Source organism: Rhinoderma darwinii, chromosome 3 (genome assembly GCF_050947455.1).
Source record: "Rhinoderma darwinii isolate aRhiDar2 chromosome 3, aRhiDar2.hap1, whole genome shotgun sequence".
NCBI lineage: Eukaryota > Metazoa > Chordata > Amphibia > Anura > Rhinodermatidae > Rhinoderma > Rhinoderma darwinii.
The window spans coordinates 232,384,364-232,403,129 of record NC_134689.1 but is presented as its reverse complement, the minus strand read 5'-3'; the positions used below and the strand labels follow the sequence as shown (position 1 = coordinate 232,403,129).

At 39.7% G+C, this 18,766-nt stretch overlaps 1 protein-coding gene across 3 annotated transcripts in view; it reads left to right on the top strand.

Annotated features, from left to right (window-relative positions):
• Positions 1-18,766, top strand: part of CHCHD3 (coiled-coil-helix-coiled-coil-helix domain containing 3) — a 209,727-nt gene that overhangs the window by 189,652 nt on the left and 1,309 nt on the right. For 2 of the 3 annotated variants that reach the window (XM_075855096.1, XM_075855095.1), the window contains one exon: positions 10,252-10,387. In XM_075855096.1, coding sequence (XP_075711211.1) covers positions 10,252-10,387 — 136 coding nt within the window. Of the gene's footprint in view, positions 1-10,251; positions 10,388-11,809; positions 11,930-18,766 lie in introns of all 3 variants that reach the window. The other variant, XM_075855097.1, reaches the window with a different exon arrangement.

Sequence of the window (18,766 nt, the reverse complement as noted above, 5' to 3'; positions counted from 1 at the left end):
TGATCATCTGTGGGGCAACTTCGATCGTCTTGTTCGCTCTATGGAACCTCCCCCACACGCTCTCCAGCAAATGTGGGATGCACTGCAGCCAGCATGGCTCCAGATACCGGAGAACCTACCAGCATTTTAATGAGTCCTTCACAGCCCGTCTAGCTGCTGTCCGTACTGCACACGGCGGTTACTCTGGATATTAGCTGGTGGTCATAATAATGTGACTCAACTGTGTATTTTCTAAGTTTTACAGTACATTATGATACAGTAAATAGTGCCATTAAAAGCCGCAACTCGTCCCTTTAAAAAAAAAAAAGAAAGCTCTCATACAGCTATGTAGATGGAAAAATAAAAAGTCTCCTCTTCTTTTTAGAAGTCTGGGAGAAAAAGAAACTAAAAAAATAGCTGCGACGGAAAGGGTTAAAGTTATATTCTGTTAATGAAGAAATTGGTGTTAAGCTTGATCTTTGTCAATAAATTTAGTTTCTAGTGTGCTCCTACCGTCCAAAAATATAATTATCCTTGATATGACAGCACTGGAAATTATCCATGCTTGCTAATAGCTTAAGCGGTCAGTTCATTTGACAGTTTGTAGGATGAGTTGTATGCAGGGTCACAACAGAGAAACCATTAATCCCGAGTTACCTCATTTATTCCACGTTCAGACTTGTAATGGAAGAGAAATTAGAGCTTCCTGCCAATGAAGCTTGTAATAATAGGACATTGTTGGAACTTGTCCTATTGCTTTTTACCAATCAAAACAAAAAGCTTTGGAGTGTAGCAGTAAATAAGTAATGTAAAGATGCAAACAAGTCATCTAGATAAAGTTATTCAATCATCGCATATATGGGGATTTAAAGAGGTACAGTTAGAATAGATGTTTCAGAACTGTGTCTTCTAATGATCCCTGCAACTGTGATCATCACATGACCATGGACAGCATTTTATCCACTAGAAGTAAATCATGAATGTTTCTACAAATGACGACAAGCAGAGATCTTGAAAATTGTGAGGAAATTAATAAAGAAAGTATTAAAAATTGTTTAACTTTTAATTATACTAAAAAATTAACATTAATTTACTGAAACCTGAGGACCTCTAACCCCCTAAAGGGAATGTGTCGCTAGAATTTTTTTATTTTTTTCAGTTAAACAATTAGTAAGTGATTACACATTGTTTTAATTTTTTTAATTTCTTCACAAGTCAGGAAATATTATAAATTAGATTCTTATTTATAACATTTTCATGTGCTGGCCACTAGAGGGAGCAGTTCCCAAAATTGCAGCATGGTCACTGTGGTAAAGCAACCTCATTGATTTATGCTGCAAATTTGGGTTGGACACACTCTCTAGTGTCCTCACACAATCCCCCCTCCCTTCTTCTGGCTAGTGCCAGGAGAAGGAGGGGTTTGAATGTCTTCAAACCTCCTACACTGTGCCGCCATATTCTGAGCGAATGCACAGTGGTAGGAGGATTAGATACAGGGCTCAGCAGACGGTATCACACATGAACATACACGAACATTCTACGCACATCATACACGAACATAAATTGCCTGCTCCTGCCTCCGCTAGTCTAACAAACTTCTTGCCGCCTACGCTCCTCTTCCTTTCGCCTTCGCTTAGATGAATATATGGCCAGAAGCCGCGGCCGGAAGTCGTCATCTTACTGTCCGGCAGCAGCTTCCGGTACACATGAAAATGGCGCAGAATTTCGCTCTACGAACGAGCTTCGTTTTCGCATTCTCTATGGGGTTGTATGTGCCGTATAGCATCTCTGTATGTGTGGTTAATCGACACATACAGAGATGGACAAGAAAATGACAGCCCCCCATAGAGAAGTAAAAGTATGAATACAGTAAAAAGTAAAAAATGAGAACACAAATAAATAAATTTTTTTGTTAATATATTAAAAGCAACATAATAATAAAAAAAAATCATGACACCTTGCCTTTAAGGACAGAGCCTGTTTTGGCCAGAAGGACACAAATCTGACGTGTCCCTTTATGTGGTAATAAGTTTGGAATGCTTTTATGTATCCAAGCGTTTCTGAGATTGTTTTCTCGTGACACATTGTACTTTATGTTAGTGGTAAAATTTGATCAATATGTTCAGTGTTTGTGAAAAATGCTAAAATTCGGAGAAAATTTGCAAAAAATTAGCATTTTTCTAAATTTAAATGTATTTGCTTGTAAGACCGATTAGTAATACCACACAAAATAGTTACTAGTTAACATTTACCATATGTCTACTTTTATGTTGGCATCGTTTTTTAAAAGTTCCTTTATTTTTCTAGTTACAAGGCTTATAACTATTCGCAGCCATTTCTCACGTTTTAAAGCATTTCAAAAGTCTATTTTTTCAGAGACCAGTTCAGTTCTGAAGTGGCTTTGAGGGCCTTATATATTAGAAAGTCCCTATAAATCACCCCATTTTAATAACCGCGCCCCTCAAAGTTTTCAAAACCACATTCACTTAGGCGTTTCACAGGAATTAAAGGAAAGTAGAGGTGAGAGTTAGGGTATGTGCACACGATAACTGCATTTATGTCTGAAATTCCAGAGCTGTTTTCAGGAGAAAACGGCTCCGTAATTTCAGACGTAATTGCATGTACTCGCGTTTTGCGATTCGTCAATTACGGCCGTAATTTGGAGCTGTTCTTCATTGAAGTCAATGAAAAACGGCTCAAATTACGTCTCAAGAAGTGTCCTGCACTTCTTTTGACGAGCCGTCTTTTTTACGCATCGTCGTTTGACAGCGACACATAAATGACAGGTCGTCGGCACAGTACATCGGCAAACCCATTCAAATGAATGGGCAGATGTTTGCCGACGTATTGGAGCCGTATTTTCAGACGTAAATCGAGGCATAAAACGCCTCGTTTACATCTGAAAATAGGTCGTGTGAACCCAGCCTTACAATTTATTCATTTTTTTGCCAAAATTCATTTGTAATACTTTTTTTTTTTCTGTAACACAGATTTACCAGAGAAACGCAACTCCAAAGTTATAGCCCAGATTTTGCAGTTTTTAGAAATCTCCCACATGTGGCCCAAGTTTCCTAATGGACTGAAACACAGGCCGCAGAAGCAAAGGAGAACCTAATAGATTTTGGGACCTCCTTTTTTTTAAGACTATATTTTAGGCACCAGGTTTGATTTGAAGAGGTATTGCCAAAACAGTGGAAAATCCCCAAAATCTGCTTTTTTTTTTTTTTGTTTAAAAAAACATGGAAATTTTAAATTTTTACAAGGAATAAAGGAGAAAAAGCACGCCAACATGTGTAAAGCAATTTCTCCCGATTACGGCAATATCCCATATGTGGTCATAAACTGCTGTTTGGACACTTTCAGGGCTCAGAATGGCAGGAGTGCTACTTGGTTTGCAGATTTTGCTTGATTGGTTTTTAGGCGCCATGGCGGGTTTACAGAGCCTCTGAGGTACCAGTACAGTAGAAACTCCTGAGAAATGACTCCATTTTGGAATCTATACCCCTCAGGGCATTCATCTAGGGGTGTAGTGAACATTTATTTTATATATTTTATAAGAATTAGGCAGTGAAAATTAATTAGGACAGATCCTTACAGAAGGAGGACTAAAACTATTCCATGAGCTAGCAAGGGAATATGGACTTGGAGAAAGAAAGATTATGGTTTTTACAGCCTAGGAATGCACTTGGGCATAAATGGTGGGAAATGACAGGATTTGGAGGAGAATCACTTGTAACATTGATGGTGGGATTAAAGGAATGTGGTAGGAAAGGGAGACTTTCAAAGATATATAAAGTAATGAACGATCAAGAGTCAAACTATTCTAATCCCTGCTTAGATGAGATGAATACGAGATGCGGGTGATAAGACAATTCCAATGGAAGAGATTACTCGGAAATATTCCTAAACTATCTTATGGACCTACGCTTAGGGTCACACAACTCTACGTTGTTAACATGTCGCATTATTCACCTTCTAGGTTGTCAAAAATGTTTAAAGATCGAAAGGTAAATTTTCCTAAGCGTGCAGGGGGAAAGGCAGACTTAAAGAGGCTCTGTCACCACATTATAAGTTCCCTATCTCTTACATAATGAGATCGGCGCCGTAATATAGGTAACAGCAGTGTTTTTTTATTTAGAAAAACAATCTTTTTTCACCAAGTTCTGAGCGATTAGCTTTATGCTAATGACTTTCTTAATGCCCAACTGGGCGTGTTTTTACTTTTTGACCAAGTGGGCGTTGTGGAGAGAAGTGTATGACGCTGACCAATCAGCGTCATACACTTCTCACAATTCATGTATTCAGCACATAGTGATCCTGCGTTGTTCACTATGTGACGTCACATACACCCACATTAACGTTACTGAAGTGTAATGACAGTGAATAGACATCACCTACAGCCGGGACGCGATGTCTATTCACAATCCCAACACTTCGGTAACGTTTGTGTGTAATTTACAGCACATCGAGTGTACTCTCGCGAGTTCACGCTGTAAATGACAGCCCAACGTAATCTCGATGTGCTTTAAGTCCCACACAAACGTTACCGACGTGTCGGGATTGTGAATAGACATCCCGTCCTCGCTGGAGGTGATGTCTATTCACTGTCAAGACACTTCAGTAACGTTAATGTGTGTGTATGTGACTGCACATCATGATCTAGCAAGATCACTATGTGCAGAGTAAATGAATGGAGAGAAGTGTAAAAGCTGATTGGTCAGTGTCATACACTTCTCTCCACAACGCCCCCTTGGTCAAAAGTAAAAACACGCCCAATTGGGCATTAAGAAAGTCATTAGCATAAAGCTAAAATCGCTCAAAACTTGGTGAAAATATAGTTTTTCTAAATAAAAAACACTGCTGTCACCTACATTACAGCGCCAATCTCATTATGTAGGAGATAGGGCACTTATAATGTGGTGACAGAGCCTCTTTAATTCATATGCTGTGCTTATGTCCGCAAATAAAGAGATTCTGGGAGGATATCCTTATAGAAATTATGGAGAGATATGGGGTTGTAATCCCCTGGCATCCAATTATTTGTGTATTGGGCTATGATGGATTTAAAGATATAAGGGATATTAAGAAAGCAGTCCTATTGAAACTATTATATTGGGTGCATAAGACTATTATGTTTAACCCCTTAGTGACCAGCCCATTTTAGGCCCTAATGACCAAGCTATTTTATTCGTTTTTCTATAGTCGCATTCAAAGAGCTATAACGTTTTTATTTTTTCGTCTACATAGCTGTATGAGGACTTGTTTTTTGCGGGATTAGTTGTGCTTTTTAATAGCACCATTTTTGGGTACATATAATTTTTATATTAACTTTTATTAACCTTTTTGGGGGGGATTATAAAAAAAACTGAAATTCAGCCATTGTTCTATGCGTTTTTAAATTGACGCCGTTCACTATGCGACGTAAATAACATGTTACCTTTATTCTATGGGTCGGTACGATTACGGCGATACCACATATGTAGAGGTTCTTTATGTTTTACGACTTTTGCACAATAAAAACACGTTTGAACTAAAATTATTTGCTTTTGCATCGTCGCTTTCCAAGAGCCGTAATTTTTTTATTTTTCCATCAATGTAGTGATTTTTTGGGCTTGTTTTCTGCGGGACAAGACGTAGTTTTGAATGGTACTGTTTTGGGGTGCATGGGACTTATTGATTCATTTTTATTATGACTTTTTTGGGGGGCAATGGAAAAAAATTGCAATTTCGCCATGGTTTTTTGCGTTTTTTTTTTACGGTGTTCACTTTGCAGTTTAAATTACATATTAACTTTATTATCGGTGCGGCGATCAACGATACATCATTGAGCGGCGCTCGCTTGCTCCTGTCACACGGAGCTATGGATAGGGACGAGAGGTTGTTACTCCGATCGCTCGTCCCCATACATTATTGTTATGTCGGCAGCACGTCTGCCTGTTTACACAGGGAGATGTGCTGCCGATAATGATATTTTACTTTTTTTAAATGATACGACTCGCAAATGATCGATCTTCATTTGCTCGTTCATCTGCTGATCGCTGCCCTGTTTACACAGGGCAATTGTCGGCAACGAGCGCTATATTAACGCTCGTCTGCCCGATAATCATCCTGTGTAAAACCCCCTTTAGAGTTGCTAGTAAAATTCTGCATTACAGCTGTAAATATCTAGCCTTTTATGAAGCCTCTACAGTGCTAACAAAGCTTGCAGTATGTCTGTCTACATGGAGTGGTGTGTTGCCCTATGTTTTATGGATGTATGATGTCTGACAGTAATCTCATTTAAGGTATTCCCAAAAGTGTAAACTGTGCATTAAGCAGCATAACAAATATCTTCAATCAATAAAAGGCCACCACTTTTCCCTTATATGCTAATCCAGGAAAATTCTTAGGCTCTGCTAGAGTTGCTGGAGCCATTTTTGTTGAAGCTCATCAATATCACATTGGAGGGCCTAAAGAGATTGGAAATGGATATGGAAGCATACGAAAATACAATGAGCACTAGTCATAAGCAGACAGGATGTCAAGGGACTGAAATGAGTATTGACTGTGGAATAAGAAAGCTTATTTGATTTATTACATGTCAGGAGTGTTGATATGTGTGGATCTAGGCTAATATCACCCCTGTCATTCTGTATGATAATGTTCTGCTCCATGCCTTACGTGAAATCTAGAACATTGTTACCTCGAGGGATTAAAGAATAGCCTATTTTCCCCTGTGCAAGAATTATTTGCCTCTCTAGAACATACATAGTAATAATTAAAGAATTGAAATAAGTTTGAATAACCTGCCACTTTTCAAATTAAAGGTAAGCTTTAATGCATTTGTCACTTCATGTAACAAACTAAGAAAAGTAGCCTCCGCGATTTATGATTGACAAGTGGCAAACCGTTCTCCGTAATCGTCTTATTCCAGTTTGCAGCTTGAACATTTACACTAGATATATACTACATTATGAAAGCATGTGGACTCCACTTCTAATCGATGGATTTAGCCACATTGTTAAAAAGTTCATTGAAATCAAGCAGGTCATGGCTACCTGTATTATGAGTGTATTGAAGTACTCATTGACTTTCAACATGGCACGATCATTGGATGCTGCCTTTGCAACTAGTTAGTTTATAAAATTTTCGCCCAGTCAATTGTAAAGGTCCTTTTACAAAGGCCAATGATCTGGCAAACGAGCATTCATATGAACGCTCGTTCCCGATCATTGCCCTGTGTAAACAGCCGATGAACGAGCAAACGCTTATTAATCGACTGATTGCATATTTTTTGCCGCACAAAATATTGTCGTTGTTGTGTAAACAGGGAGATGTGCTGCTGACATGATGGAAATGTATGGGGACAGACAATTGTAGTAATAATCGCCCGTCCTCATACATAACCAATTGATGCTCCTTACGAAAGGAACAATGAGCTGTCTTGTTGATCAGCGCTTGTTTTTGGGGCCCATATTGGCCCGTGTAAAAGGACACAAGTCCCGTTATTGGGAAGTGATAATGTTTTAGAGAAACATCAATTCATGCATGAAGAGGTAGACCATACAAGCTCAGACTTTTTTTTTTTTTTTTCTTTTTTCCCACACCTCTCTTCTAACCATGCGAAAAACTTGACCTAAGCAATATACTTGCTTTACTGATGCTGCTGATTTTCAGTGTTTCTGCCGTGGGTCACTTGATGTCTGCCACAGAGTGTAGCGCCTTTTCTGCTGACTGGTCCTGTGGTGACGTTTTTGCATTTCATGCCCCCAATGTAAGGGATGTCAGCAGTAACTTACATGGGGCCGGGAAATCTAATAGCCGCAACGAGTCAAGCCCCCGGCAAATTTTCAGAAGACCTTATTCTTGGAAAATGCTCCTAGCATGTCGCATACCGGGTGTAACGCCTTGCAGGTATGTGGACCCACTGGGTCACTCCACCGTAACAGAGCAGCTTCTGATCAACAGAGTCTGTGAGAGTCAGTAATGCAAAAGTGCCTGGAAGGTCAGAAGTGGGTAAATGCCAGAGAGTCAGTGGGAAGCTGCCTGGGCAGGATGATGACATGAGGCTAGGGCTCCGGACTGGAGTAGTGCAGGCTTCTCGGACACTGGACTTGGCTAGGATGGTTAAGTCGTCTCTGCCACTCTGTATGTCACTGGCACCGGACACTACTTGGCATTGGAACTAAACGCAATTACTCCATATGGGAAACGGGATACAGGATACAGCTAAAGAAACATTTGCAGGGCAAACATGGGTAGACACAACATTGCTCAAGCAAGGAATGAATGGGCAGAGTTCCTTACATAGCTCCTAGTATGCTGGTATAGGTTGGGGGAGGTTTTCCTGGTGCATGCGCTGGCCCTTTAAGAGGGCATCAGCGTGAGAGAACAGTAATGCGTGCCGGCGTCTCAGAGGGAGGAGACGCCGGCAGGATTTTAATGGTCACGGCCGCTGGTGAGTAAGAGATGCCAGCGGTCAGCGACGACGGCCATTACACCAGGAATTGTATTCTTAAGCGTCATGCCATGTAGAACTCTGGAAGCAGCAACAATACATGAATTGTTGTTTGTGACCCAACAAATACACACAAGCTTGGGTATAGCCATGAATAATGCCAAGTGTTAGCTGGACCAGTGTAAACTGCATTGCACCGTGTGATGGCCGTAAAAAAAAAAAAAAAAAGCCCGTCGTATGGCCGAGAAACCCTGTCGTGTGAATAGGGCCTTAAAGTATTTTCAGGCGGATTTGCCACGCATGTATTCTTGTGGCAAATCCGCAGCAGAATACAGTAATCGCAAAATAAATGAGATTTCTATTAATCTCATCTAAATGTAGCCATCTCAGAATTGTATCGGACTAGTTTTGTAAAAATAAAAAACAAAAAACACCAAAGTCCACAGCATATAATCCACAACTATTTCTGCATGAAAATGTAAAATCTGCATATAAAAATGCAATATTAAGTGCGGATTTTACCTGCAGAATTATCTATGTTCATTCGCGGTTTTGATTCGGATTTTCCACCTCAAATTTCACAACACTTACGTATAGCCTCAATGTTGCTCAAAAGTAAAATTGGAGCAGTTGCCCAAAGCAAGCAGAGTGCAGCTCTTATTTTTCATAGGCGCATTGGAAAATAAAATCGGCATTTTGATATTGTGGGCAATTGCTCCACTTTTCCGTTCCACGAGTTTGCCTTATTATGTATGTTGTATTTAGATTTGAACTTTAAAAGTATGTTCAAAGTTGAACCTGTATTAAAGACTTTTAGTTAATGACCTCTACAAATATGAACTTTTTTATGTAGCATACACTTAAGGGCCCATTCACATCATCGTTCAACTTTTCCGTCAGAGGAACAGATGAACGGAAAGCCAAACGGAAACTAACGCTTCGGTTTGCATTACCATTGATTTCAATGATATTTCCTTTCAGTTGGTTTGTTTACCTCCGTTCCACTAGGTCTCCATTTTTTTCAAGGAAACAATAGCGTAGTCAACGATTATTTACAGGAAATGCCTCACGTTTAATGCCTTATGTTTAATCGATTTAGATGTATGTAAGTACATAGAAGAGAATTATTAAGTTTGTTCATGTTGTAGCTCCAGGACGTGACCGAGACTAGATAAACTTGGCTACATCTGTACTCACAGATATGGCTCTGTATGCATCTCCCCTAATAACTTGCTGCAGCATGATATCGCACAACAAAAGCAATTGAAAAGTCTTTGAAAAAGTCAATTTAAAGTTTCTTCCCACTGTATATTTAATGCGTTATGAGTCAAGATAAAGATGGCTACTTCTGTATATAGTATTTCTATCCTACCTTATCTAGGCCTCCCAGTTGTACAACAGAGCTATGATTAACTCGCCAACCTACTAACGAGGAGATAGCTCTGCTCTTTCTGTACCAATCTATACAAAAAAGCGGACTATTGATCTAGGGAAAACAGAACGCGTCAGTTTATTATGTCTGCTCTAGTTGCCAGTGTGAAAACTGGAATATTTAATGTTTTTATTTTTTTATATTACATGTGGATAATCGCCCAAAAAATGGCTGCATAAATCTTTATATAATAAGGATTTTATTAACATATTTTTTATTCATGTAGCTTCGTCATGCATTAACTGATAATACAGTCCTGGCACAGACTGTTTGCCCTAAAAATTACATAGGTGTTTAAAGATGGACATTAACTTTAAATTACAGTGCAGAAATGTGATTTAAAAAATAAATGTGCTTCAGTTATTTATACATATTTATTTTGCATTGGTTTTGCTTTCACCAGGAGATATGAGTCACATCCAGTATGTGCTGACCTGCAGGCACAAATTCTCCAATGCTATCAACAGAACCCACAACAGACCCTGAGCTGCTCTGCTTTGGCAAACCAATACCTACAGTGCGTAAACAGCGCCAAACAGGTGAGATCATGTGCATCTTCTAAGAATTGTATACATTTACTGGATACGATGTCTAAGCCGTATATGGAACGCATCCTTTTCAGTGCTGGAACTTCGCTATTCGAAGTCAGCACTTTAAAAGTTTCCTTAATTTTGCTTAGCAATATATATATACACTATTAGATTCGTGAGTTTTGTGTCATCTTTGGGATTTCTATCTTAAAGCTTTGTTTAGTTTTGCTGGATTTACTTGTTTGTTTCCCCGATTAATCTCTGAATATGCATAATGTGTATGCTTGCTTATAGAGCTCTGTAAAGAATGTAAATAGCCTGTTTTGCAAATACTGAAATCCTAATGACTGCAGATCTTGAGTATAGCTATTTACACGTTTTTATTCATTGCCAGACATAGAAATGGGCAAGAAAGAGATCGTACAAGTAATAGGCCATCCCGCTGTTCTTTATTCAGAATACCATATACTGCAGACAGCACCAGCACTGACATGTATCCTGTTTCTGCTCTATGTGACACAGCAGTGTCTGGGTTGCTCCTAACTGATGTGTTTGAAGTGATATGTTTTTTAGAAAGATGGCAACACATATCAGACTGTAAAGTCACATTTAATGGGTTTTTTTTTGCATTACATCTAAAGACCCTGCTGAGCTCACTGTAGAGATGATAGGATGTGCTTTTTCAGAAAAGAGAGCGCTAGCATTGGTTGTTTTTATACTGTGTCGTCGGAGAGAGAAATGAGCAGATAAGAAAAGAAACAACTTGCCAATATAGCATGTGTACTAATTCTGTGCCAAATCTACAAGTTCAGAGCAAGAGCCAATGGATGATAGGTTGCCTGAACGTGACATCACAAGGATGCCCTTTATCCACCAAGTTTGAGCATTAAATAAAGCTAATTATCAGAAATTAGGATTCTACACCAGAATCTGCTTCATGAAGTTGTCTACTTCCCAAGTATATTTTCCATTTGCAGTCACTTAAAGAAACCCTGTCACCTGCCAAAAAAACTGCAGTTGACAACTCCGTTAGTTTGCAGGCGCTCACAGGTTCTGATGCTTTCTATTTTTTTTATTCTAGCCCCGACCGTTCCTGAGATATCGGTGCCGTTAGTTCTAGTGTCAGATATGCAAATGAGGCCTTTGACTCTGTCAAGTGGGCGGTTACCCACTTATTAAGTGACAGGTGTTACCCGCCCACTTGAGTCAAAGGCCTTATTTGCATATCTCTGCAACAGTGGGGGCTAGAAGAAAAGAATAAAAAGCGGCAGAATCTGTGAGGCGGCTGCATTATAAGGCCGAATTCAGACGACCATGGTATACGTCCATGTGACGGACGTTAAAACAACGGCCGTCACATGGACGCTTGTATTTCCGTGTGAAGGGTCAGTTGAAAAATAGAACGTGTCTTATTTTGTTCTGTTTTCACAGATCCCTCGATAGACTCAAGTCTATGGGCGTCTGTGAGAAACTGCAGTTTTTCAGAACTCTGCCTAACTGAGATGTCGGCTGCAGTTTTTTGGGCAGGGGACTGGTTCCCTTTAAAGCCAAGTAAGTGATAGTCTGACATGTCATAGAAAATTATGTGAGAAGATCACATTGATGAAGTCTGTTTCCTCTAACCGGCACTAGTATTCAGAATTTTAAAGTACACTATAAAGAACTGAATCCTCTGTAGTACTGCTCCGAGATTTCTGTTACTGGAGATATAGCATATTGTTGGATATCTAACACATTAGACAAAAACTTCAATGGCAGCGAGTGATACTGGGTAACTTCAAACCCTGAACTGATGCCTGTTAGTTCTGCAGAACAATCACTCTTCTCTCCCCTCTTGTTCCTCAAAGCTTCTATTGCTTGATATTCACTAAACATGGTTAATATTTAACCCCTTCCCGCTGCAGCCACTTTTGACCTTCCTGACAGAGCCTTCTTTTTAAAATCTGACGTGTCTCTTTTATGTGGTAAGAACTTTGGAATGCTTTTACCAAGCAATTCTGAGATTGTTTTCTTGTGACACATTGTACTTTAAGTTAGTGGTAGAGTTTGGTCGATACGTTCAGTATTTAATTGTGAAAAACACCAAAATTTATAGAAAAATTGCAAAAATTATCATTTTTTTAAAATTTAAATGTATCTGTTGTAAGACAGATAGTAATACCACAAAAAATACTTGCTAATTAACATCCCCCATATGTCTACTTTAGATTGGAATAGTTTTTTGAACATCCTTTTATTTTTCTAGGATGTTTCAAGAAAATTTCAAAAGGCTGTTTTTATAGGGACTGGTTCAGTTGTGAAGTGGCTTTCAGGGGCCTATACAATACAAACCCCCGTAAGTCACCGCACTTTAAAAACTGCACCCCTCTAAGTATTCAAAACCGCATTTAGAAAGTTTCTTAACCCTGTAGGCGTTTCACAAGAATTAAAGCAAAGTAGAGGGGAAATCTACAAATTAAATTATTTTTTTATGAAATTCAAAGTCAATCAATTTTTTCCTGTAACACAGCTGGTTTTACCAGAAAAAACGCAACTCAATATTTATTGCCCAGATTATGCCGTTTTTAGAAATATCCCACACGTGGCCATAGTGTGCTACTGGACTGAAACACGGCCCTCAGAAGCAAAGGAGCACCTAGAAGATTTTTAAAATATATTTTAGGCACAATGTCCGGTTTGAAGTAGTCTTGTGATGCCAAAACAAAGGAAACACCCCAAAAAAGACCACATACACCCCAAAAAAGACCACATTTTGGAAACTACACCCCACAAGGAATTCATCTAGGGGTGTATTGAGCATTTTGACCCCACAGGTGTTTCATAGATTTTATTAGAATTGGACGTGAAAATTAAAAATGTAAAAAAGACATCATATTGGAAAAAATTTAGCTAAAAACAACAATGTCCACAAGCAATAGGGAAGAAAAAGCCACATAACATTTGTAAAGCAACTTCTCTGGTGTACGGAAGTACCCCATATATGGGCATAAACTGCTGTTTGGGCACACGGCAGGGCTCAGAAGAGAAGGAGCGCCATTTGGCTTTTGGAGTGCAGATTTTGCTGGAATGGTTTCTTGGCACCATGTCGCATTTGCAAAGCCCCTAAGGTACCAGTACAGTGGAAACTACGCAAAAGTGACTCCATTTATGAGACTACACCCCTTGAGGAATTCATCTATGGCTGTAGTAAGCATTTTGACCCCACAGGTGTTTCATAGATTTTATAATAATTGGGCAGGGAAAATAAAAAAACTTTTTTCTTCAATAAAACGTAGCTTTAGCTCAATTTTTTTAGAAGATAGGGAGTTGCATTTGGCTTTTGGAGCGTGGATTTTGCTTGGTAGTCGTTTTGTTTGAGTATTGCTGGTGTTTCCGTTTATAATGTGGCGGTACATGTAAGCTAGGCAGAGTACATCAGGGGCATAGTCAGGTGGTATAATAAAGGGGTAAAAAACAATAAAATAATCCATAGATATTTTTTATGCTGTGACGCAATCCTTTATGCACAGGCCAGTTTCGCACTGATAAATGATTAATGATTAATTTTTCATAGACGTAGTGGTATAAGGGCCGTTTTGTATTTATTATTGGTACCATTGTAGGGTTCATGCAACTTTTTGATCACTTTTTATTCTATTTTTTTTGAAAGGCAAGGTGACCAGAAAAATAGCAATTCTGGCATTGTATTTATTTTTTTAATACAGCGTTCACCATGCATTATAAATTACATGTTAACTTTACTCAGCGGGTCAGTACAATTCTGGCAATACCAAATTTATAGCACTTTTTTATGTTTTACAACTTTTTGCACAATGAAATTACTTTTGTAAAAAGAATGTATTTTTTTTCTGTCGCCATGTTGTGACAACCATAACTTTTTTTATTTTTTTTCGTCGACGGAGCTGTAGGAGGGCGTTTTTGTTTTTTTTACGAGACAAGCTATAGTTTTTATAGGTACAGTTTTTGGATACATGCCACTTTTTAGTCCAATTTTTGTAGTGCAAAGTGACAAACACAAATTCTGCCATTGTTTTCTTAAGTTGTGTTTTTTTTATGCTGTTCACCGCGTGGAATAAATAACATAATATTTTTATAGTTCAGGCCGTTGCGGTCGCAGCGATACCAAGTATGGTCTATTTCTTTTTTTTCAATAATAAAGGACTTGATCAGGGAAAAGGGCCATTGTATTTTATTACTTGAAACGTTTATTATATTTTTTACAGTTTTTTAGGGGGTTTTTCCACTTTTTTTTTTCACTTTCGTTTTTGGTTTTTTAGACCCACTAGGGGACTTGAAGGTCCAACTGTTAGATCAAGCCGATTAGGCTTTGCTTCCGGCAGGGCATAATCGGCATCAGTAATGGCAGAGCAGGAGGCCATTGTTGGGCCTCCTGTTGCCGTCGCAGCAGTTGGCTGCCGATTTGCTGCCAACCTCTAAGATGCAGCGATCGCTTTCTATCGCTGCATCTAAGGGTTTAATGGCAGGGATCGCAGCTAGCTCTGGTTCCTACCCTTACAGGGGGATGTCAGCTGTAACATACAGCTGACATCCACCGCTGATGATGCCGACTCAGCTACTGAGCCGGCGCCATCTTGCCGTCGGCTGCGGAAGCCTTTAAGGCCCCGGGGGGCCTGGAAGGCTTCCGTAATAGGCAGACTGGGAGGCCACTATTAGGCCTCTGATTGCCATTGCAGCCACTGGTACCCCGGCAATTTCATTGCTGGGGTGCCGATGAGCTGCAAACCCCTTAAATGCAGTGGTAGTTTTTGACCGCTGCATTTAAGGGGTTAATGACGGGGATCGGAGCTAATTTCGCTCCCCGCCGTTACAGCATGGTGTCAGCTGTAACATACAGCTGGCGTCCGGGGATGATGGCACCGACTCTGCTTCTGAGACGTATACTTACGACAAATCTCGGGAAGGGGTCAATATACTTTGTTAAAATGCTGCTATGACCCCGATCATGCCCCTAGGCCACAGTGATATTGTATTTATGGAACTTTAAATTACTATTGGTGAAACGTCACTGGGGACTAGTTTATACGTACGCTAAAAGGCCCTAATGTGGGTGGCAGCAGCGTGCGACTGGAAGACAAATTTAATGGGAAGTATGTTTGAGAGTCTTTTTACTTTCCTACTTTTTACAGTTTGGCTGACTAATATAGATAATCACATTTCTATTCTTTTATTTGCGGTAAATCGTTAGAAATTATCATTTGTATGTGATGAATTTAAGGCAAGTTCGGGTCAGCCCACACAGCGGTTTTGTTTTTTTTGATAGGCAAATTTTGAAATGCCAGCTTTTTTGGCGCCTGTTTTTTTGTTTTTTTTATTGCGTCTTTTTGCCATAGTTTTTAGGTATTTTTTTATAATCGAATCCAAAAATCCCCAAAAAAAACCCTAATAACCGCTTCAAACAAGTAGTGTGTGGTTTTTTTTCTTCCATTGATTTTAATGGAAGGTCAGGGGCGGAAACCGCTCTAAGAAAGAGCATGCTGTGTTTTTTTCCACAAAATGTCAAGAGCCATCTTGGGAAAAAAAAAAACTGCCTCTGCCTTCCATTGAAGTCAATGGTGAGGGGGGATTTGGGGCATTTTTTTGAAACTGCACCAGGAAACGCTATGTGAATGGACCCTTAGGTTGGGTTCCCACAGTGCAGATTTGCATGTGTTTTTGTAGCCAAAACCAGGAATGGAATGTAAACCAACGAAATCTATATAAAGAAAGGCCTTATCGGTCTTTTCTCCTGGATCCAATTCGGGTTTTGTCTAGAAAAAAATGCACGCAAAATCTTTGCGGTGGGAACTCAGCCTTACACTTTTTCTATTGCTGCTGATGCCACTCTTACAGTACACCGCTATGACTAAGGCGCACAATTACTGTCTTTTAGCTACGGGTGTGTTAAGGTTGTTCTTTACAACACCATCGGCATTTTAGGGAAGATTAGGTTCTCTTATCTATAATTGCTGAAATCCCTGTGGACTGCTGTAGGACTTGCTGCTGTCACTTTACAACTCACGCTATGTAGTTAAAACTGTTACCTTTTAGTGTTATGAACACTGGATTGATGTGACAACTTCAGCTGTGATCTCCATAGAGAGTGTACTGGCAGTCATATTCTGTACATAGTTCGGGGCAAAATAATGTGCACACTCAGTGGTCACAATATAATTGCATTTTTTGGAATTTTCTGATCTTTTTCTTTTCAGTGGTTTTTCCATCAGAAACATTAATAGCTTTTGTCTATGGATGTCTTGTACGAAAGGGCCACAGTGGTAGTTTAAGCGCAATGGTACCTTCTTTTTCCTGGAAACATACACCGTATTCTCAGGAGTCCATTCAGGAACAAAGCTGTAACAGAAAAATGCCAAAAGTGGCTGCAGCATTTTTGTGTGATCAAGACCATCCCCCACCCATCAGATATTGATGACATATCCTATGGGTATGTCTTTAATGTCTCTGGTGAGGAAACCTTGTTAGTTCTTTTGTTTTAAAAGCTTTTCTGAGAAACAGGTCTCGTTGATGAAGGCTGCAATTGAATACTAAACACGATAAAGTACGTATACATTGATTAATAATCTTATATAGTTTAATAAATAAACTGAAAAAGTAACTAGGCAGAAAAGCAGGACATGAGAACACAGACCATGTTTTAGGTGGTAAATGAATAAGAAAGCTAACCTCTTATAAAAATATTCACCTCAGGCCCCATGCACACGGCCGTGCCCGTAATCACGGGCCGCGATTGCGGCACAGCCAGCCGCCAACTGCCACCCGCATTTTCGGGCCGTGCTCCCATACAAAGTATGGGCGCACGGCCCGCAAAATGCAAAAGAACGGACATGTTCCATAATTTGTGGAACATTTCTACGGCACGGAGACCCATCCGTAGCTATACGGAAAGGTGTCCGCGTTCAATGGAAGTGAATGGGTCTATTTTTGCGGACTGCAATTGCGGTTCGCAAAAACGGAGGCTTTTTTACGGTCGTGTGCATGGGGCCTCGTTGAGTGAAGTCATTCTTTCCAGGAGCTACATTGCCCCTTTGTTGGCAGTGACTTTGCTTTGGAATGCGGCAGTGACCTCATTCGTCATAACCAACAATTTATGTGTGTGCAATTGGTTCCTTTCACCTTTTCCCCAAAACCGATCTCATTCATAAAGTAATCAAGGGAAAAAAAAGTATAGATTTGTGGAAGAGGTGCACAGCATAGTATGTATGAATGCAAATGATGCTATCCCCCAGGATTCTAAGTGTCTGTAGCATTATGCTCCGGTTAGTCCTGATTAATGTTCTTTTGTAAAAGTTTTCCGCGTTCTATTTATTTGATACAGGGATCATTTCTATTTATGCACAAATTTAGTTTTTATTTTTAAGTGGCCATCAGTTTCTGATTGGTGGGGGTCCGACAGTTCAGACCACCATTGAGTCTAAGATTGGAGTGTTCACAGCGTTTCTTGAGCACTACGGCCCCTTCACTGTTTTATACTGCTCAGCGGTCTGACTGTGAATGGAACTTCAGCACGGCCCGGTTTACTTGAAGAGAGCTAAACTGCATCTTCCTTCACAGTGGGTTGCCAGCAGCACCACTGTGCAAGGTAGAACAGTGAAAGTACTGCAGCACTAAACTAGGCTGCCACTAGGAGTAGTAAACTAAAGACTGATTTATAAAACTAATGTTAAGTTCAATGTATATATTAGAGGCAAAGATAGGAAACCCTTTACTATACAGTATTATTAATCCGTGTAATCCAAGGCATTCATTTCTGTAATAAAAATTAACTTTAAAGATCACCTGCGTTTTAGAACTAAAAAAACATATAAATCAATTGATCATTTAGACCAGAGTTAGGGCCTGTTCACATCAGCGTTGGCTTTCCGTTCCGGGGTTCCGTCGGGTAAACCCTGCAACGGAAAGTCAAACTGAAACCACAGCTTCCATTTCAGTCACCATTGATATCAATGGTGACAAAACATTGCTAATGGTTTCCTTTCGGCAGGTATCCGTTTTTCTGACGGAATCAATAGCGCAGTCTACTGCGCTATTGATTCAGTTGGAAAAACGGAAACCTGCCGGAACAATGACAAACGGAAACCATTAGCAATGTTTCCGTCACCATTGATATCAACGGAAACCTCTGACGGAACCCTGGAAAGGAAAGCCAACGCTGATGTGAACAGGCCCTTACTGGCATCATAAGCTCCATGACTGCGTGGGTTGCTGTAGCCCCAGTCAGTTCTGTCCAAAAAAATGCAATTTTGTGACAAAGAAGAAATCCAACCAAAAAATAGATTTTCTGACATGTAATTGATACATTTGGAGTTTGTGAGCTCAATGCACCTGATTAAAGGTGGTGACGGTTCTATACTGCATTGTAGAAACTACAAA